Source organism: Lonchura striata, chromosome 2 (genome assembly GCF_050655825.1).
Source record: "Lonchura striata isolate lonStrDom1 chromosome 2, ASM5065582v1, whole genome shotgun sequence".
Classification (NCBI taxonomy): Eukaryota; Metazoa; Chordata; class Aves; order Passeriformes; family Estrildidae; genus Lonchura; species Lonchura striata.
The window spans coordinates 21,668,449-21,688,209 of NC_140704.1; the positions used below are offsets into that span (position 1 = coordinate 21,668,449).

At 35.0% G+C, this 19,761-nt stretch overlaps 1 protein-coding gene across 1 annotated transcript in view; it reads right to left on the minus strand.

Moving 5' to 3' along the window:
- ABCB1 (ATP binding cassette subfamily B member 1) overlaps positions 1-19,761 on the minus strand; it is a 48,544-nt gene that overhangs the window by 22,040 nt on the left and 6,743 nt on the right. The window contains exons 2-11 of the mRNA XM_085566230.1: positions 18,876-19,021; positions 14,045-14,207; positions 13,022-13,134; positions 12,244-12,304; positions 10,809-10,956; positions 7,861-7,921; positions 4,103-4,294; positions 3,262-3,433; positions 2,025-2,149; positions 1,153-1,324 (exon numbers count right to left, since the gene is read on the minus strand). Coding sequence (XP_085422356.1) covers positions 1,153-1,324; positions 2,025-2,149; positions 3,262-3,433; positions 4,103-4,294; positions 7,861-7,921; positions 10,809-10,956; positions 12,244-12,304; positions 13,022-13,110 — 1,020 coding nt within the window. The 5' untranslated portion in view covers positions 13,111-13,134; positions 14,045-14,207; positions 18,876-19,021. The remainder of the gene's footprint in view (positions 1-1,152; positions 1,325-2,024; positions 2,150-3,261; positions 3,434-4,102; positions 4,295-7,860; positions 7,922-10,808; positions 10,957-12,243; positions 12,305-13,021; positions 13,135-14,044; positions 14,208-18,875; positions 19,022-19,761) is intronic.

Genomic DNA, 19,761 nt, shown 5'->3' on the forward strand with positions numbered 1-19,761 from the left:
TGAGAAGCACAAGTTCTTCATTGAAAAGTAATAAAGGACCCTCTGCTTCAATGAAAAAGTGAAGTGCAAGCAAGGAAGAAACAGCAGCAGAAGAGAAAAAATAATAATTTTCTCAGAATAGCAGTTTATTGCTTTCACTTAGTATCAAAACAAAAGCAATTAAACCACCCTGCTCAGAGAACATAATAGCCATAGTAGTCAGAGCAAAGTCTGTCACACTCATCCTCTTGAACAGGGGTTATTCACAGATTTTACACATGATAATGCATCATCCATGTTGCAAAAACATCCTTAGGTGAACTACAACACAGACAATTTGCAATAGAATTTGGAAATACTTTGAACAGAATAAATTACACATAAGGTTATGAACTTCACTGAGAGGTTCCATATGCCAATCTGTACAAAAGTTTCAAAAGAGCCAAAACACATATCAGAGACTTTTTTCACAAACTTCAGTGATTCATAAATGAAACAGGTAGTTTAAAAAATATACAATATATGCATATGGTCAACTAGCAGGGTTTCATTATGGTTAACAAAATTATTCTTCTTAACCTGTTTACTTCATGTTTCATACAAAATTAGAATGGTTCCCACATCAAGAGAAGAATTTAAGTTATGACTTAAGTGTTATGGTTTTCTTCCTTCAATTATATGGTGACATATTTCCTAGTCACAAGTATGTTTTTGTCCCCCTCAATTTCTAAAAATACTGAGAAATGATTCCAACCTCTCATGGTGCAAAATGTAATCAAAACATTGAGAAAATTATCTACTTAGACTAAACAATCGCTAAGAAAGAAGTATTTGTTTCTGCATCCCGAAAATGTATTCAGCGTTCAGAAAGCAAATAGGAACTAGAAAGTACTTCAGTTTTTGATTGAACTGCTTATTTATCAGTCTAATCATATAAAAATCAGAAAATATATAGGAACAGTTGAAAATCATATATATTTTATTTGAGTTCATATAAATTTTGAGATCCTATAGAAATAACACATGGTCTTTTGTGGTGAGAATCTTTTCGTTAAGAAGGGATGCGACTTTGCCAGTTGTGGGACATAATTCTCATTACAGTCCAATACACACTTTAAGGTTTGTTATTTATTATTTCTCACTGTTACTGAGAATTTACTCATTAATACTTACTGTAAGAACTTTGCCAATAGTGTAATCATCAGTTAAGATCAAAGTAGTTCCATACCAGAATGCTAGTGCATATGATGCATATATCAGTAAGAAAGCAGCACCCATAGAAATATTTGCTGTAATAGCCTTTCTTATTCCAATCCGTTTAGCATCTTCTAAATTTTTATGGTATCTGGAAGAAAGATAGATGTTCAAAATAGACTCACACTTGTACCATGGCACACACCACAAAAGCTCTGTGGATGGATTAGAAAAAGAATGTTTATAAAGTACAGCAGTTAGGCATATAAAATATCTAACCCTAAGAATGTATAAAGGCAAGACTGCTAGTCAGCCATAGACTTTCTAAGGTAACACTTGAAAATGCCAATATTAGTCAACTTGGTATATAGAAATAAAGGGCATTGCCAGTTAGGGACTGGCATTTAAGTTGCTTCTGCAGATCAGTGAACTTTGATTGGGAACCACTCTAGATTAAAGGTTAAAACACATCACCAGATCTATATTTTACAGTACAGTGTAAATAGAGATACTCTTCGTTAGCACCTTCTCAACTACTGAGTAATCAGATTAGATTACCAAGGATATCATCATCTCTTCACAGAACAGGGTCTTCTTTTGTCTAAAGCTCTCACGGTGAGATATTTGAAGTAGTTTGCATACCTTTTAATGCAGAGACAACATATCAACTCTAGAAAAATAATTGTCTTTCAACATGGTCAAACCTTGTGACAGCGACAGCGTCTAACAATCTCTCATTAACTAAAAAGGCAGAAAGCACAAGACTGTCGACAGAAAATATACAAGAAAATCTCAAACCATTTGAAGTGAGTATTTTAAAATCCACTGATGAAAGCAAATGTTGCTCTTACCTTTTAATTTCTTTTTCTTGTCCTCCAAAAGCTATTACAGTACGGATTGCTGCCAGAACTTCTTCTGCAACAGCACCTGCTTTTGCATATGCAGCCTGTTCTTTGTCAGTGAATGCAGAGAGAACCTAATACAGAATCAAGTATTTTGACATATGAAAACCAGAATAAGCTCAAGCACACAAAATGGCTTTTATCACAATTAGTATGTTCCAAAATGAACATCCTTTTGACTATATTAGGCATGGGCACAGAATGTTCAATATCCAAATTCCTTAGTATGCTGTGAATTCAATAAAATAATTCCACATTACACGTTGTAAACAACTAAGGCCTGGACTTTCCCTTCTGATTTTACCCAGTGCAAGAGATAAGAAGAGTACTCATAGTGAGCTGGTGTGGTTCTCCCCAGGCAGACCTCCTTAGCTCATGCTCATCTCTGGCTGCCTTAGCCAGAGGACCCTGTGGCTTAGACTGTGAAGAAGTGGCCACAGTCTGTGAAGACTCAGCCAGCTGACATATGTGGAACATACATCTCTAATCTTACATTTTCTGCAAAATACTCAAGACAGTGAAAGCTTTCATGATTTTTGAAATAAAAGGGAAATAAAATACAATAAAATTCTGAAGATTTTGAAAATGTAAGTCACTCTAGTCCCATGGAAATTTGGACCTTCTCTCATCTAGGTCTGTATAGATTTCCTTACCAATCTCTTAACAACTATTAAAAAAACTCTATGTCTGAGACAAAGTATTTTTCTATTCTCTTATTTTCCAGGAGGTGCAATTATTTCTTTCAAAAGAAAAAGTACTTATACACTTAAAGAGTTACAGGTGTGGATTCTACACATATCTTGCTTTCTTCTCTGTATGTGCTATATTAGCAGAAACAGCTTCAATCAAACAAGTCTGCCCAATCTACAGGAATTATAATATTCTAATTACATATAATTATTGAATTGTAGAATGACCTTGGAAGAGTTCTTAAAGATAACTAGTTCCAGCTGCTCTGCCATGGGCAGGGACACCTTCCACTAGACCAGGTTGCTCGGAGCCCCATCTGACCTGGCCTTGAATGAGAGATGAATTGATACACAGTTCATCTAAGAGCTAATGTACCTAAGTATTATCTAATGCTATAATTACTCTAAGCAACACATTCTAAGACTTACAGATATGTAGATTTATTTCATTATCTGTCACTCATATAAAACCTGACACTGTACATATGTTAACATACCTTTGCCCAGAGGGCTGCTGAAAGTCCCAGGACAGGGCTAACTGCTAGTATTACAAGGGTTAATTTCCATCCTCTTATGAGACCAACAATAAATCCTGTCACAAATGTTGTTAGTGATTGAACAAGCAATCCAATCTTGTCACCTATTCCTTCATTAATCTTGGAGACATCACTGAAAAACAAATTATATACAGAGAAGAAGAAAAATGCAGAAAGCACAAGGAAGGTGTCCAGTTTTGTTACGTGTGGAAGACAATCTGTATTATTCAATTACTGCTCCCAATAAGTTTTCTTCAAGATAAATCATCATGTAGTGTGGCCAAGGAAAATTTCACAATTCTTGTGAAGACATAATGCTATAAACCTGCTTTTGTGTGAAAAAGTTTAAATTCTTTCTGTAGTGCAAAACTACTCTCACTTTCTCAATTCTAAAGTTTTGATCAGTTTAGTATTTATGGGCTATTTGGAAATAAAACATAAAGGGTTTCATGTAGGAAATGTTATGCAGTTAAAGCTGTTCACAGTGCTGGCCTGAGCCAGCACCTTTTTCAGACCTCAGTGTGCTTAGAAATGAACTGTTTTCTCTTCATGGGGTAATAACATAGGCTGGGCCTTAGTCATCCTCGGAGTTCAAGGGAACTTAATAAAATGCTTTTCTGACATCTTTGTGACAGTCCTGTATCAGAAGTATTAGAAATTCAGTCCCTGAGCCTCTCCATGAGGAAATTTGAAAACTTTGTTTCACAGTGAAGTAATTTAAAATAAAAATAAAAATAAAAATTTCGGAGTCCTGCATGTTTAACAAGATAAAATAACACTGGGAAAGCTATGGTGTACTTACTCTAGAAGACGAGTGTTGAGTTCTCCCACATCATTTACATCAAACCATCCAATTTCCTGTCTCATAATTGCATGAAAAAATTTTTCTCTAATTTTCTTTATTTGCCGACCTGCTGCTAAGGTCCAGAATGAAGTCTGAATATAAGCAGCAAGAAGAACACCAGCTGCTATTCCAGAATAGTAGTATGCATATCTGTAAAAAATAAAAAGGCAAGATTCTCTGAAATCAGGTTAAAATTGTTTTAATTACCTTCCTAGTGTGAATTTAGCATAATACTTACTTTTTCTGCTTTACTTGAATTAGGGTTTATATGCTTATACTAAAACTTACACTTCACTGCAAAATTTGCTGAGTTTTCCATGAATACCATTTAACGTGAGAATAACCTATTTTTAGAATCAGTAGGTATTTTCTCATTAGATTCTTTTAGAACTGTGTTTCTGATACAATACTCTTTTCACCTAAATTTGTCATGTCCAAACAAAGCCTAGCATTTTTAACACACATAGACAGACCAAATCACATATATGTTATACACACATTTAAATCATAAACATGCCTGTCCATGTAAATAAATAAATAAATAAATAAATAAATGCAGTAAATATGTCCTCATTTGAAAATACAGCATTACTGTATTTACAGCTACTGAAAACAAATGCCATTAGATCAAAAATTCTTTGAATCTCTTATTCATAACTCATATTTTATTTTTACATTAATTCAACCTTGCGCTATGAGCAGGGTGTCAAATCCAAACCAGGAGTATGTGAACCATGATATTTCTCAAACTGGAAGTAAAGCTGAGTCACAACTTTGAACTATTTAAAAAGAATAAAATTGATTTTGATTTGATAAAGAATTACATAAAGAATCAGTTATAATTGAACTTACACCAGAATTGAATTAAAAAAATATAACTTAGTGGATTTCATTTGCAAAACGCAACCAAAATCAATGCTTAAATATTTAAAATGTATATTACCTGCAATTATTACAATAATGTATCTACATAAAAGTAAACCATTAGCAAAAAGCTTGACTCATGACCTATTGTGAACTCTTGTGACCTTCACTCTTTTATTGATTTTATAGAATTTTAACATGAAATTTGGCAGGAGCAACCGCAGTAATCTGTGTGCAAATGCTCTGCTCTAAGAGAGAATGGCTTTACAAATTAAACTTCTCAAATTTTATTCCAATATCTCTTGTGGCTATAATACAGGTCAGTTAGGGACTTTGAAACTATACTTATTATGAAATTCAGTTAGTCAAAACTGTTTAATAAAATCAGGTTAATGCCTAACAGAAATCTGGTTAGTTGAATATTGACCTCAATCACATTCGGCTCCATCAAAACTCCACAAACAAAAAAAGCCTCTCAAACTAAACCCAAGAACACCAATTCTAAAGTCAGCAGTAATTACTTTAGACAATTGCTTTATGATGCTACATCACTTCAATGAATTGATTTATGCTTGGACTTTGTTTACTGACAAATCATATCCAAAGGGATTAATATCTTTGCCAAATTCCATGCTCATGAAATATATTCTGTAAATTCACTGTTGCAAATTATAAGAGAGTAAATGCACATTGCATTGAAAAATAATAGTTCTTTTTCCTTTGAGAAATAGTTGTAGTTTAGGCAATCTGTTTGAGTAACAAACTTGACTAAGTCCATGTGTAAAGTTCAGTACTTGAACACACCTGTGTGAGAACTCTGTTCTTGCAAACTGTTTCAATCATTTGACCTGCTGGCAGGCATTCCTAGAAAAACAAGGAGTTGGTGCAAAGAGCTTTGTCACACCAGTGAAAATGCCAACTCAAGGCTCTATCCAGAAACTTTGGAAAAGAACACCTATTCTTGTGCTGCTATTAATATATTTATCGGTAAACAATTTGTTTTAAAGGGAAACTAGGGCTGCTTTTTATTCTTGCTTGTACTTTCAGAGCTAATTTATGGTGGTTTGACCCTGGTTGGATTCCAGGTGCTCACTGAGGACACTACCACTTTCCTTCCTCAGCTAGACTCAGAAGAGAAAAGTATAATTCACAGCTCGTAGCTCAAGATAAGGGCAGGGAGAGATCACTCACCAATTAAATAATGGGCAAAACAAATTCTACAATTTCATATGTAGCAATTTTTTAGTAATTAATTTTAAAGTTCTTTTGGAATAAACATGAGACAGACTTTGAAAATGTTGTGCAGCTAGGCATCAGGTATTTACTAAACACAGAACAGTTAGGGTAACTTCAATCATGCACATATTATTTAATTTGCAATTCTGCCTTCAAAATTGTTTTCAAATTACTGGGAACAAGTATATGCCACTGAATATTTGTGGGCATTACATTTATGTCAGAGAATGACAGAAATATTGCAGGAGCAAGAAATCTCCTATAAAGCATAATTGCCAATTCCCTCTTGATTCATTTTCATTACATTCAGGTTCTTCATTTCTAAGCCTTCTCCTAACTTGTTCATTTATTTTACAGTAAAGGAGTTGTTTGAGTATGTTTTGATTTGGGTTTTTTTGGTGTAAATAGTTTTAGGTTTTTTAATTGCAAAAATTAATGACTGAAGCGACATAAGTTTACAGTCCGCTGTTATCCAAAATTATAATGCACTTTGATATAAAACAGCAAAAGTTACTACAGAAAATGCCTTATCTCTTCCTTCTCTTCAAAAAAAGACAATTGCCTTGAAGAGTACCTCAGATATTTTTCAATATCTGATGAGGAACAGAGTTAAACCTGAAGAAAAGAACCTGAAATGCTACAAGAAACACACAGACTTTAGAAATCCTGCATAAACCAAGTCTATGTATGGTTAATAAAGCCTCTTAACAAAACACATCTATTAGCAGCTTATGTTTCTTCTTATTAGATCTTTTCTTTATGGAGTTTTGTAGCAGAAGCACCTACTGGCTATTGTCTTCTGCTGTTTCCACCTCTAGAATGCTAGATTTAAGGTAGCATATAATCTAAATCTCTATTTTCTACAGTCTAGATAGTTACAGAATTATAGAATTGTTAGGTTGGTAGTGACCTTTAAGATATTTGAATCCAACTGTTAACTCAGCACTGCCAAGTCCATCACTAAAACATGTGCCTTGGTCTTTTAAATAGTCCAGGGATTGCATCCTTGGACATCCTGTTCCAATGTTTGATAACCCTTTCCACAAAGATATTTTTTCTAACATCCAACCTCCTCAGGCACAATTTGAGGCCATTTCCTTTTGCCATGTTGCTTATTAGGTGAGAGAAGAGACTGAACCCCATCTTGCTATAATCTCTTCTCAGTGATTTAGCTGAACTTGATGCTTTGGCAGCAAAGTAGGTACTATCTGACAACTCAACTTTTTTTTGCAAGTGACTCACCATAGCTCAATGTATCAACACATGATAATCCATATAATTTTTTTTATCATAAAAATTGCCCTTTATAAATTCAGAGGAAGAGAAGAAAAAAGGAAGGCAATGCAGATTTCACTGGGATACAGAGCACCCCTGAAATGTGTCAGGATGGGTCAGAGCAAAAGATTACAGAGAAATTGTTGGGAATGACTGGGAAAGTTCAAGAATCTTACCAGGGCCTCAAATAATCCCTTGTGCCAATCTTTAGCTACATATATTATTAGGTCATTTATTTTGTGTTGTTTAAAGTGTGCAAAACATCCTTGGGAGAAGAATGGCTTGACTAGAAATGTGTGGCTACATTAAAAAAAGAAGAGGAAATACCAATTTTTAATTACCTTGTCATATCTTCTTCCAGCTTGTGAAGCATATCTGAAGTGAAATTCTGTGAAAATTTTCCTTGGAAAGGAAGAGAAGAGTAAATACTTTTAATAGAGGAAGATTTAACAAATTAGTTTTCCTACATGCTGTTCAGTATATCTGGAGTTGCTACAACTCCTTTTGAATCAAGATGATTTGGGAGAAAGGAGGAAATTTTAATGTGCATGAATGAACATTACTAATACAGGGTTAGTTATAACTCCACTGACTACAAAACTACATCACAGTAATTTGAGATTAAGAAGTCTTCCTGAGCATACACACATAGAAGAACAGAATGTTTGGGGTTGGAAAGGATCTTAAGGGGTCCACCCAGTTCTAAACCCCCTACCATGAACAGGGATACATTCCACTAGACTGGGTTTCTCAGGGCCCCATCCAAGCTGGCCTTGAACACTTCCAGGGATCAGGCATCCACAACATCTCTGGTAAACTTGTTCCAGTCTCTCATTGCACTCACAGTGAGGCAATTCTTCCTGATACTCATCTAAATTGTCCCTCTTTCAGTTAAAAAGCCATTACCCCTCGTCATACAGGTTGTTGTAAAAAGTAGCTCTCCAGCTCTCTGTAGCCCTATTTCAGGTACTGAAAGGCTGATACAAGGTCTCCCAGGAATCTTCTCCAGGGTGAACATCCTCAAGTTGCTCAGCCTGTCCTCATAAGGGAGTTGCTTCAGCCTTCTGATTGTGTTCATGGCCCTCCTTTGGACTTACTCCAACAAGTATCCTTCCATAAGGATAGGACCCATAAGGGTCCCAGAGCTGGATGCAGCACTCCAGAGAGATGTAGAGAGGGTATAATCACCTCCCTCCATGTGCTGGTCACAATTCTTTTGATGTAGCCCATGATACTAATTCCTGGAGTGCAAGCCTACAGTGCTGGCTCATGTTGAGCTTCTTGTCAACAAACACTTTCAAATCATTCTCCTCAGGGCTGCTTTCAAACCATTTTTCTCCCAGCCTTTATTTGTGCCTGGGATTGCCCCAGTTTGCATGCAGGACTTTGCACTTGGCCTTGTTGAACTTCATGAGATTTGCAGAGACCCACCTCTCCGACCTATCAAGTTCCCTTTGGATGCACTCCTTCCCTCGAGCATGTCAACTGCGCTGCACAGCTTGGTGTTGTTGGCAAACTTGCTGAGGGTGCACTTGATGCCACTGTCCATGTCACTGACAAAGCTGCTGAAAAGTGTCAGTCCCAATACTGACCTCTAAAGAACCCACTCATCACTGGTCTCCACTTGGAAATCTCTTTGAGTGTGACCCTCCAGCCAATTTCTTATCCACCAAGTGATCCATCCATCAGACTCATGCCTCTCCAATTTAGTGAAAACAATGTTGATTAAGACAGTGTCAAATGCTTTGCAGATAGTTCAGGTAGGTGATGTCCAAGCTCTTCCCTACACACAAAATCTGTAACCTGATTGTAAAATGCCATCAAATTTGTCAGGCATTATTTGCCCTTAAAAAAATAATGTTGGTCATCATCACTTGTCTCCTTGTATTCCATGTGTCTTAGCACAGTTTCCAGGAGGATCTGCTTCATGATCTTGCTGAGAACAGAGGTGAGATAGACTGGCCTGGAGCTCCCTGGATCTTCTTTTTTCCCTTTTTAAAAATGAGGGTTATGTTTCTGCCTTTTTCAGTCAGTGGGATCTTCATCAGACTGCCATAACATCTCAAATATAATGGACAGGGGATTAGCAACTTCCTCCACCAGTTCCCTCAGGCCCCACAGATGCATATCATCAGCTTTCATGGACTTGTGCACCTCCAGATGTCTTAGATATTCTCAAATCTGACCTCCTACAGGAGGCAATTCTTCATTCTCCCAGTCTCTGCCTTTCCCTTCTGTGATTTGGGCAGTGTGCCTGGAGCATTTGCCAGTAAAGACTGAGGCAAAAGATCATTGAGTCCCGCAGTTTTTTCTGTATCTCAAGTAACCAGGTCTCCCATTTCCTTCTGGACAGGACTCACATTTTATCTCATCTCCCTTTGATCACTGACCTACCCATGGAAGCTTTTCTTGTTGCCCTTGAAAACCCTGGCCAGATTTAATTCTGTCAGGGCTTTAGCTTTCCTAACCTAGTCCCTGGCTGCTTGGACAGGTATTCTGTATTCCTCCCAAGCTCCCTGTCCTTGCTTCTAACCTCTCAAGGCTCACTTTTTGTGTTTGAGTTTGCTGCCTTGTTCATCCATGCAGGCCTCCTGGTGTTTCTGCATGACTTCTTTGTTGGAATGCATCGCTCTTGAGCTTGGAGGAGGTCATCCTTGAATATCAACCAGCTTTCTTGGGTGCCTCTTCCCTCCAAGGCTTGGTACTCTACCAAGCAGGTCCATGAAGAGGTCCAGGTCTACTCTACTGACATTCTAGATAGAGAGCTTGCTGTCCTACCTCCTCGCTGACCTGAAACTCCACCATCTCATGGTCACTGCAGCCCAGGCTGCCTTTCAGGTTCACATCCACACCTTTTTTGCAAGAACAAATCCAGCATAGCACCTCTCTGCACTGGCTCCTCTATCGTTTGAAAAGTTATCATCAACACAGTTCAGGAAGCTCCTTCATTGCTTATGCCTACTGGTGTTGTTCCTCCAGCAGTTATTGGGGTGGTTGCAGACCCCCATGAAGACCAGGGCTTGTGAATGCAAGGCTGCTTCAATCTATCTATAGAGGACCTCATCTGCTCATATGCTCAGTCTTCCTGCTCAGGCAGCCTGTAGGAGACTCCCACTGCAATGTCACCCCAATAGTGTATCTCTAATACAATGAACATGAGCATCAGATGTCAGAAACCACATCATTATTGTGGTTTCTGACATCTGTATCTCCTGTCAAGATGTGTGATTCTTCCCATTTCTTTTTTAAATAGGAGCCATTGTTCTTGCCATAGTAGATATATTCTTACCTGTAGAATTTTTGTCTTCAGATGCAACAAAGCTATCAGTCATATCACCAAAAATTATCATTGCAAAAGGGAGACTGCTTCCATGGGCTACTGCCAGCAGAGTGCCTAGTATCATTAATAATTTATCTGACCAGCTGGAGTATCGAAACTGTGAGTGAGAAGAGAAATTAATTCTAACTGTTGTATTAGAAAGCTAACAATGCTATGTGTACAAAGTCAAGAAAGCAAAGAAAAAACCACCCATTGTGCACCTGGTGTTCCAAACCTACAATTTTATCTCTTTAGAAATACAGTTTAAAAACAGTTTTAATGTACAGGAATAAATCCTTTCTGTATAAGCATTTTTATACTATAAACTCTCAAAACCAGAGAGATGTGGCATTTTAATACACTAGTATCTACACCTGCATAAGAAAGACCATAGGAAAACAAGGCATAAAAAAATTATGCTTTTTAAATATGCCACTTAAAGTTCAAATTATTGGAAAATTTAATGGCATTATGATAACTAAGGCAATAACTGCTTTTACTGTAAACTCATTTTTATGCAGCCAGAAAAACTATTCCTAATGTACCATAGACATCATAAATAGGTATCGAAATCTTAAATCCTCTTGCCATTGAACTTGATAAAGTTTGAGCTCATCTATTACAAAATCATTGGTTTAATTCTGTACGGTAAAATACTAAGTTTGCTGATGTAAACTATAGTTGTATGATATAATTGTAATTGTACTAGTGTAAACAGATATAGCAAAGCAAAGAAATTAGGCACTGTCCACCATCATGTGCTATAGTTTTATATTTGTTATTTGCAGTGTCATTGCTGTGTATGACACACACTAAAGCTACAAAATCTATGATATTTCAGTATGACTAAAAGAGGATCTAGGATGTACTTGATTAAATATTAAAAGGTTGTCTTTGAAAAAAACCTACAGAGATTTTTAAAGAATCTGGAACCTTTTAGCATACAGTTCTTAATTTTAATTTTAATCAGTGGCATGGAATTTCCCTTTACTGCTGGCTCAGGTGATTGAATAATGACTCATGGGGATAATTAATGTGCTTAACACCTGACTCTGGTAATTTAGAGGACAAGACCAGACTCGGTGTAGGTATGTGGTCACGTTTCTCACTGTGAACATGGAAATTCTTATCTTTCACAAACAAATATCTGGTATGGGTGTGTTTAAGATGATAATTTACTAAGGAAACATTCCTAAGAATACTTATCTGTAAAAGGCAGCTTCTTTAGTATAACTACATCCACAAAAAGAACTGCTTGATTTCTATACTATAGCCAATATTCTGTAGTATGAACATATTTGGCAAATATGCAGGATACTAACATAGCTGTAACCATTTTTGTTACACTTTAAAATGTGCCTGTGTGTATATATATGTACACACATATAGAGAGAATAAACCTTACCAGTGTGAAAGGGCTGACCACCTTAGGTTTTTCTCCTTTCTTCTGCTTCTTCTCTGTCTTTCTAAAAAAAGTGTGGTACTTTAGTGAATTTAAAAACAGATCACACTTTGCAGAAATACTAATTCAACATATTAATGAAGTTCAATTAGATTATAATATTGAAATAATTTTACATTAAACAATTGTGTGAAATGAACATGATTTATTGAGCATTCTTGAGATGTTTCTATTTAAATCGTCAGCAATATAAGTAGCATCACCTCCTAACTTCCGTAAATTTAAGTCATGTTCTTCTCAGTTCACCCCTTCAAGGATGAAACAACACCAGTGGGGCTGGTGGTTCCACTCTGGTCAGGGAAGTTGTGAACTAAAGCACTGTATAGATTTCAAAACAAAAGAGAGGAAAACTTTTGTACATAGTGGATAGGGAATAGGTAACATGCTCAAGGTACATAAAATGTTGATTGACTCTGTACTAAAAATATTAAGATAATTTTTAGCAGATGACATAAATGTATCCAATATTTCCATTCCAACATAACTTGTGTCATATTTTAGAATTGTTTTTCTAGTAAATACTGTGGACACTTAGTCCTTTAAAAGAAAAAATAAATAGTCCCTTTGCATGAAATGGATGTACCAATGCTACTCTTATGTTGATACAAAACTTTCTCTTACTAAGTTTTCCTAGCAAAATAAGTTAAAATAAGATATAAACCAAGGTAATGGAGTCTAATAAGCTTCAATACATAATGTTTACTATATTTAAAAATCTTACTCTTTGTCTTCTAATTCATGACCCTGGCTGGATGCAGCGATCTCATGACTATTTCCATCTTCGGTATACTTCTTATCTTCAGAATGCATTTTGAATTTAGTGAAGATAATTTCCTGTAAAATAATATTTGACGGAGAAATACACATTCTTAAGCTGAGGACAGTAATCTCAACAATCATTTGTTTGAAAGAAAAATATGGATACTTATTACTACCAGTAAAGTTATTAATATCATATATTGCAAAGTGAATATTCATAATTCATAAGTATAAGCATATTGAAACAAGTCCAGAAGTTTGAAGTTTCCTTACAAACATTTATATTCTGTATTTATCCATTTGATAACTTCATCATTCATTTAATTTCATTTGAATGATGATGATGATGATGATAACAACAACAACAATAATAACAATAACAATAACAATAGCAATAACAACAACAACAACAACAACAACAATAATAATAATAATAATAGTATTTCTTGCAATTTCTGACAATATTTTCTGCAATGCAGCACAGGTATACAAAATAAATGAAAAGTTAAATGTGTCTTTAAAAGACTATGAAGTTAATTAGATATGTTTTAGTTATCTGTGAATTTATAAAATAAATCTGATCTAAAAAAACCACGAAACTACTGACATACCGTGAAAGGTTGTTCCCGGTTTGTTTCTACTCTTCTGAAAAATTATTCAAACCTGAGCAGAATTAATGTGGTTAAGGACATGCAGCATGATTGGACTTTGCTCCTTTTATGTAAGACTGACATAACAAATAGCTTTTTCTTGGATTTTTTCCCACTCCAATAGCCTCATTTATCTTGGATAGTAAAGTGTATGCACTTTGGACTGTACCTCCCTTTTCCTAAAGGGAATAATACTAGTCCTTGAACATATGCATATTTCATTGTCCCCTGGGAAAACAAGTCTGAATACTTTATTTTTCCACCAGAAATAGTTCCCTGTTATAGGTATTGTTGTTTTAACTATGCCCCTAAAACTGAAAGGAATTCCTCTTTACCTTATTAGAGATGTTGCTGAATGCTCGAAGTAACTGTTGCACTTAAGGATGAATCCATTCTTGAATAAACAGTGAGAATGAAACCAGGTAACACCAAAACATTGTTTTAATCTTTTGCTTCCTTTCCCATCTTCTAAATCTAATGCAGGAGAACATCACCCATCTAGCATGAAAGAAAACAGGGTTTTACTACAGTGCATATAGTTCCTCATTTGAGAAACTGCAGAACAGTGAGATGAGTTTCATACTCAGTTTAGAAGTGTTTTGGAAATAGCTATGGTCAGCAGAAATGTGTTTAATTCTGATTTTTGAATGTATGTTTATATTCTAAACTGTTTGAAATGTGCCATTTGTTTGGTTTTGTGTTTTGTTTTTTTTTTTTTTTTTTTTTGTGGAATGTATTGTTTTTCTCAGTATCTGTAGGCATTACTTTAATGAAAGTAACAAATATTTTAAACACTTAAAAAAACTATTTGCACTTCATAACCCCTATTTCAATGCATGTATTAAAGTAGATGTGTTCAACACTTTTACAGAAGTAAAATTTACAAAAAAATTTAAAATACTTGTTCTAGAAGATAAGTAGGTTTATACTAATTTTTCTGTAGGTCTTCTATCATTTTACTTACACAAGATTTACTTAATCTGATAATTACCCAGAAGAAATTATTTTTGTTTTTTGTCATGCACACCTGTAAATTCAAAATGTTAGAGAACCAGTATTTTTATAACATTTTGGATAGTCTTATCAGACTGAGGATTACTTTAGAAAGGGTAGTTTATCATTGCCAGTCAAGCAGACTATAAAGAGTTAGTAAGTATTTTATGTTTATCAAAAATCATTGTGATATATTTATATAGAAGTCCATCCACAGCAGTCACTGGGAATACTGGGTTTTAACTTCTGTGCCTAAATGCTTTCCTGGGCTCCATCTTAATGGACTGATCCCATTATTTCAGTGGAAACAAAAAAACTAAAGTAAAAATCTTTAAAGAAAAGTCAATTTATTAAAAAAAAAAAAAAACAGAAAATGAATAGTATATGCAGTTCTTCCACAACTGTTTTGCCTTAAATAGAAAATAGAGAAAACTATGAAATCAGTCAGAATGTTCTGTTATCTCATTGCAATGTCTTAATGCTATTGCAGTGCAATCATAATAAGAAACAGAAATAGAAATAAAACACAAGAGCAATTTTTACCACAGTTTCTCTTGCCTGCATACAGTAATTCAAAGAAAATGAAAGACATCTGGTTTTATCACACTAGGAGCTGAACTAAATTGATATTAAAAAGTGGGAAAATTTGGGACATACAGGATTTTACATCTACTTATTTAGATGCAAAATTCTGTAACTATAGCTTCTGTAGCTTGTTCAGTCACATAACTGCACAATTGCAGAGAATTTGAAATCAGAGATCATCAAATCTTTCTTCTAATCTCTTATATCTTGTTTAAAACCTATCATTTGGTTGAGAGTATACAATTTCATCCTTGGAGAGATTAAACCTGTAAAATAAGCCAACAACAGCAGAATCTGTGGCATCACCACTGCACATTACCTGAGTACATAAAAATCGTGTGGGTGCATATAGTAGCTGATTTACAACCAAAACGTACAAAAACACCAAGAAACAATATGGGTGCCATCCAACATAATCCAAGTAGAAATACTTTTTCATCCAAAGTCTGGTTTTGCCCTAAATACATTAGCAGGATTCATAAAACCAGTGTTTGAAAAACACTGTCCTCCCTCAGATCAGTTATTTAGGTACCTCAACTAAAGCTTACCCTCAGCTTTAGCCAATCTTTGATATCATCAAGGGGGAATTTTTAAAGACTTGAAGCATGAAATCTTGTATAGACATTATCTGTTTCAAGTAGACATTGACAAGAAGCTAAGTAAGGATGCCTTGAAAGCAGAGTGTCCTGATCATTTAATGGTTCAAGATGAAAGAAAATGGGTTTTTTTTTCAACTTCTACTTACTAATCACAAAATTTCTCACAGAAGAGGGATTTAAACAGAGATGACCAATCTATGACCTTTGAGCTATTTAAGGCTCATAAACAACTTAAAATTCTTTCTCAACCAAGTTTGTTATACTATGATTAGAAGAAGCAGAGATGTGGTAATATGGGAACTGTTGGACAATTCAATTCCCTTGTTGCAGAAGCAAGTAAAGAATGGCTGCTAAGTTTCACCCACCTGGAGTGTCTGAAGCTCTGCTGCATGTCCATTTCAGCCCTATCCAAGAGTGGATCAGTGGGATTTTATAAAGATAATGACAACTGCATGTCAAAGAGCTACCTTTATTGAGTTAAGGAGTAAATGTTTTAAGAGATTTTAGCCAGTTCAAAGTACACTAAAGTGATTCATGAGGTCAGGCAAGTTGGTCTTGTCTAAAGCAATGCCTATACAAGTGGAAAACTTCTAATTTTATGCTAAAAATTGCAAGTGGTCATAAGTTTCTATGCTCCATTTTCTGTTACACACATTTTTTAGTTGAAGATAGAACAATACTTCTTGGATATTACACTTTTTGTGAAGCTCTGCATCATCAGATATATTTTTTATGTGAAAATACTTACATATATTCATAAGGTTTACTCAATCCCCTCTTCATTACAATAGTAGCCACTTTGCCTAACATACTTTTGTTGTTTCTGCATTATATTCATACATCTTTTTTAGAATTTTAAGCATAAATACTTTTTACGTGTTTGGAGTATGATAATAGGCCCCTTGAAACGTTCTGTCAACATTGATTTTGTAGACTGAAGCACAGTTAATTCCCTTCTCTTCTATGTTATAAATGCATGGTTTGAATAATCTCTCTTGGGCACTCCAGTACAATGAGAGATTGTATTGGCACAATAAACTGAACCTTAAATCATTCTTTGAGCCAGTGCTCTTACAGACCATTCACCAGACTTTTCAGTATAACTTTGTGATTTAAGTTGTAGTTCGCATGATCATAACATAATTTTTGGACTGCGGTTAAATTAGCTATATACAGATCATCCTGTACCATAGCCACTCTTAATTATTTCAGGTTGTTTCAATGTGTTTAACTATCTAAATTTACTTATCTAACTCCCTTATTGTGCAAAAATGTCTTGATATTTTATTAACAAACTGATTATGAGATATGAGTTTCTGAAACTGCAGAAAAAGGCATTTGAAAAATAGGGTTCTCAGATTTTGTGGTGAAGTTTCAACTACTTATGCTTCTAAAAAATAATTTATGTTGAGAAAATCTCATCCCACAAATCACACATTTTTTTTTATCTGATGCAGGCCAGCACATCACAAATTGACAGATGATATTTGAATTACTGACACAGAGACATCAATTTAATTTTGATATCAGAGACAAACTGTTGTGAAATGATGGCACTATGCCTTCAAAATTTTCTCAACAATATCAAGAAAAGTTAACCTTTTTTAATATGCTTATTAACAAAACTAGCAAACAAGACAAGAAACAGAAGCAAATATTTCCATTTCTGCCTATACTGTGACCAGAGAAAGCCATACAAACTATCTTTTATTCTATTTCCTTTAAAGATGGAAAGTTGGATTTTCTAATAAGAACCAGGTAGGCAAAATTCTGGAAAGGATTGCAGGAATTCTGTAATGGTTCTGCAATGACATTCAACCCTAGCATAGAACAGAACACTTGTGAAGAACCTCTGATTTATGGTACTAGAACTCCTGCTCTATTTTAGCAGCCTGTTAATCAGGGCTGGAAAAGAATAATAATTTGTAAAGGAGTTTTGCCACTTTGAATACCATTCTAGCAATGAGAATTGTCCTATATGAAGGCAATGATTATACTGTCAGAAACTGACAATTTTGTGTTCCTTTAACTATGCTGTATGCTCAGCTACAGAATAATGCTTATTGTAGTTGCTGGACATTTTATTTTTCCTGGACAAAGCGTGAGGACAAATCAAGTTAATGTAAACATCAAGCTTCTTTTGTGTTTAAAAGGAAAGTCTATTCTGAAAATCATGTTTTAAAATTACAAAACTCCACTCTTATTGTCTGTGATTTGATTTGGAGTTAATTTTTTCATTTCATGAGGAGGACTGCCACAAACTAATGTCACTGGATTCCTACTATTAATGTGCCAGTTTTCAGCTTTACAAACTCAGTCTTGTTTCTGAAAACATACCCATTATTTGCTGGATAGTTGCATTTAAAGTTATATTATTACTACAGTTAGAAAAATGAACTTAAATAAATATAATACAGAACATTAGGGCTTTAAAAATTTTCAGTGCTTTAAATGAAAACTGATGGAAAAAGATTAAAAAAATTACTTTTTGTGCAGGTGGAAAACATTTTTCCTACTTAAATCTGAATAAAATATGTAGTCCTATGACATGTCCAATTTTTGTCCATATAACTTTTCTGGACAAGGATATGCCTGGTAACATTGTAACAGTACAAATAATCCTTCCGTCACCAAGTGGCTTTGATTGGACAGGCACCTTTCGCCAGACACAAAGAGCCCTTTGTAAACTGAACACCCACATCTTAAAAGTATTCAGCAGTTACTGATTAGTTACTACACATTACCAGTTTTTGATAACTTGAATTAATGAAATACTGAGCAAGAAACAGGGAAAATCTTTGTTGGCCAAGTCCTCAGTGAGGTAGGGTAGAGCTGGTTTCTAGTGCCCCTGAAATTGATCCTCATTGGGTCTGAATTGCTGTCTTCCAGAGCCCTGCTTTTCCCTTGGGATTTTATTTATTTTCATGATGATTTTTTTTTTTGTCTTGAATCCCTAAAATGCAGCTTAACTCAATTTTAAGAGACTTACCTCTGTCTGCAATCTTCTTTACCTTGCAGGAGCCCAGTTTTATCAACTTCTTGGCAGTTCTTGCTCCAAATTAAGCAATTTCCTCAGAAGTCTGAAAGATGGTTACACTTCTGTCACTTCTGTCTTGGATCACAGAGAGCTGAACACTTGGGAATAAAGGAAAGTAGTTTACAAACCCACTTCATATGAAATATATAACAGCATTGATATTATATTTTATACAGAAATCAAAGCTATTGACTTATTTCCTTGTACAATACTATTCAAAGCCATAGTTTCTAAATGCTTGCATTCTATTCCTTAATATCTGTGAAATGTTTAGATCACACAGGGAATTATGGGACTGAAAAACCTCTCATTCAGCTTCTTCCCAGTAATACTGAATTTCAAGTTTTTGTTTATTTCTATAGCTACAGTTCATTATGTGTGGAAGACATATAATGTCAAAATACTACCCTGTTCATCCTCCTTCCTTCAGGTCACATTAAATTCTTAACATGTTTTTGAAATTTATACGTCCACTGTTAGTTTCCAAAAGCAAAGATGGAGAACTTCAGACTATGTGAACTACTCAGAGTTTTTTTAGATGTCTAAAATGAATCATTCTTGAGACAAGTTAGACCAGTTACCCCTTCCCTGTCCACAACAAATAGGAAGAACTTCTTCTTACACTTCACTTTACAGTACTTTCAAAATTTTAATGCTGCTTTCACAAGTGTTGCCTGCCATCTCTTGACCAAGAAAAACAACAAAAACAAAACCCCAAACCAAAAGAAACAAACACCTCTCCCTGCCATACCTAGTTCCTATAACCCCTCTTGGCAGAATTTGTGCTATTGATCTTTGACATTACTATCCTCTTGACACAAACTATTTCAAATATTTG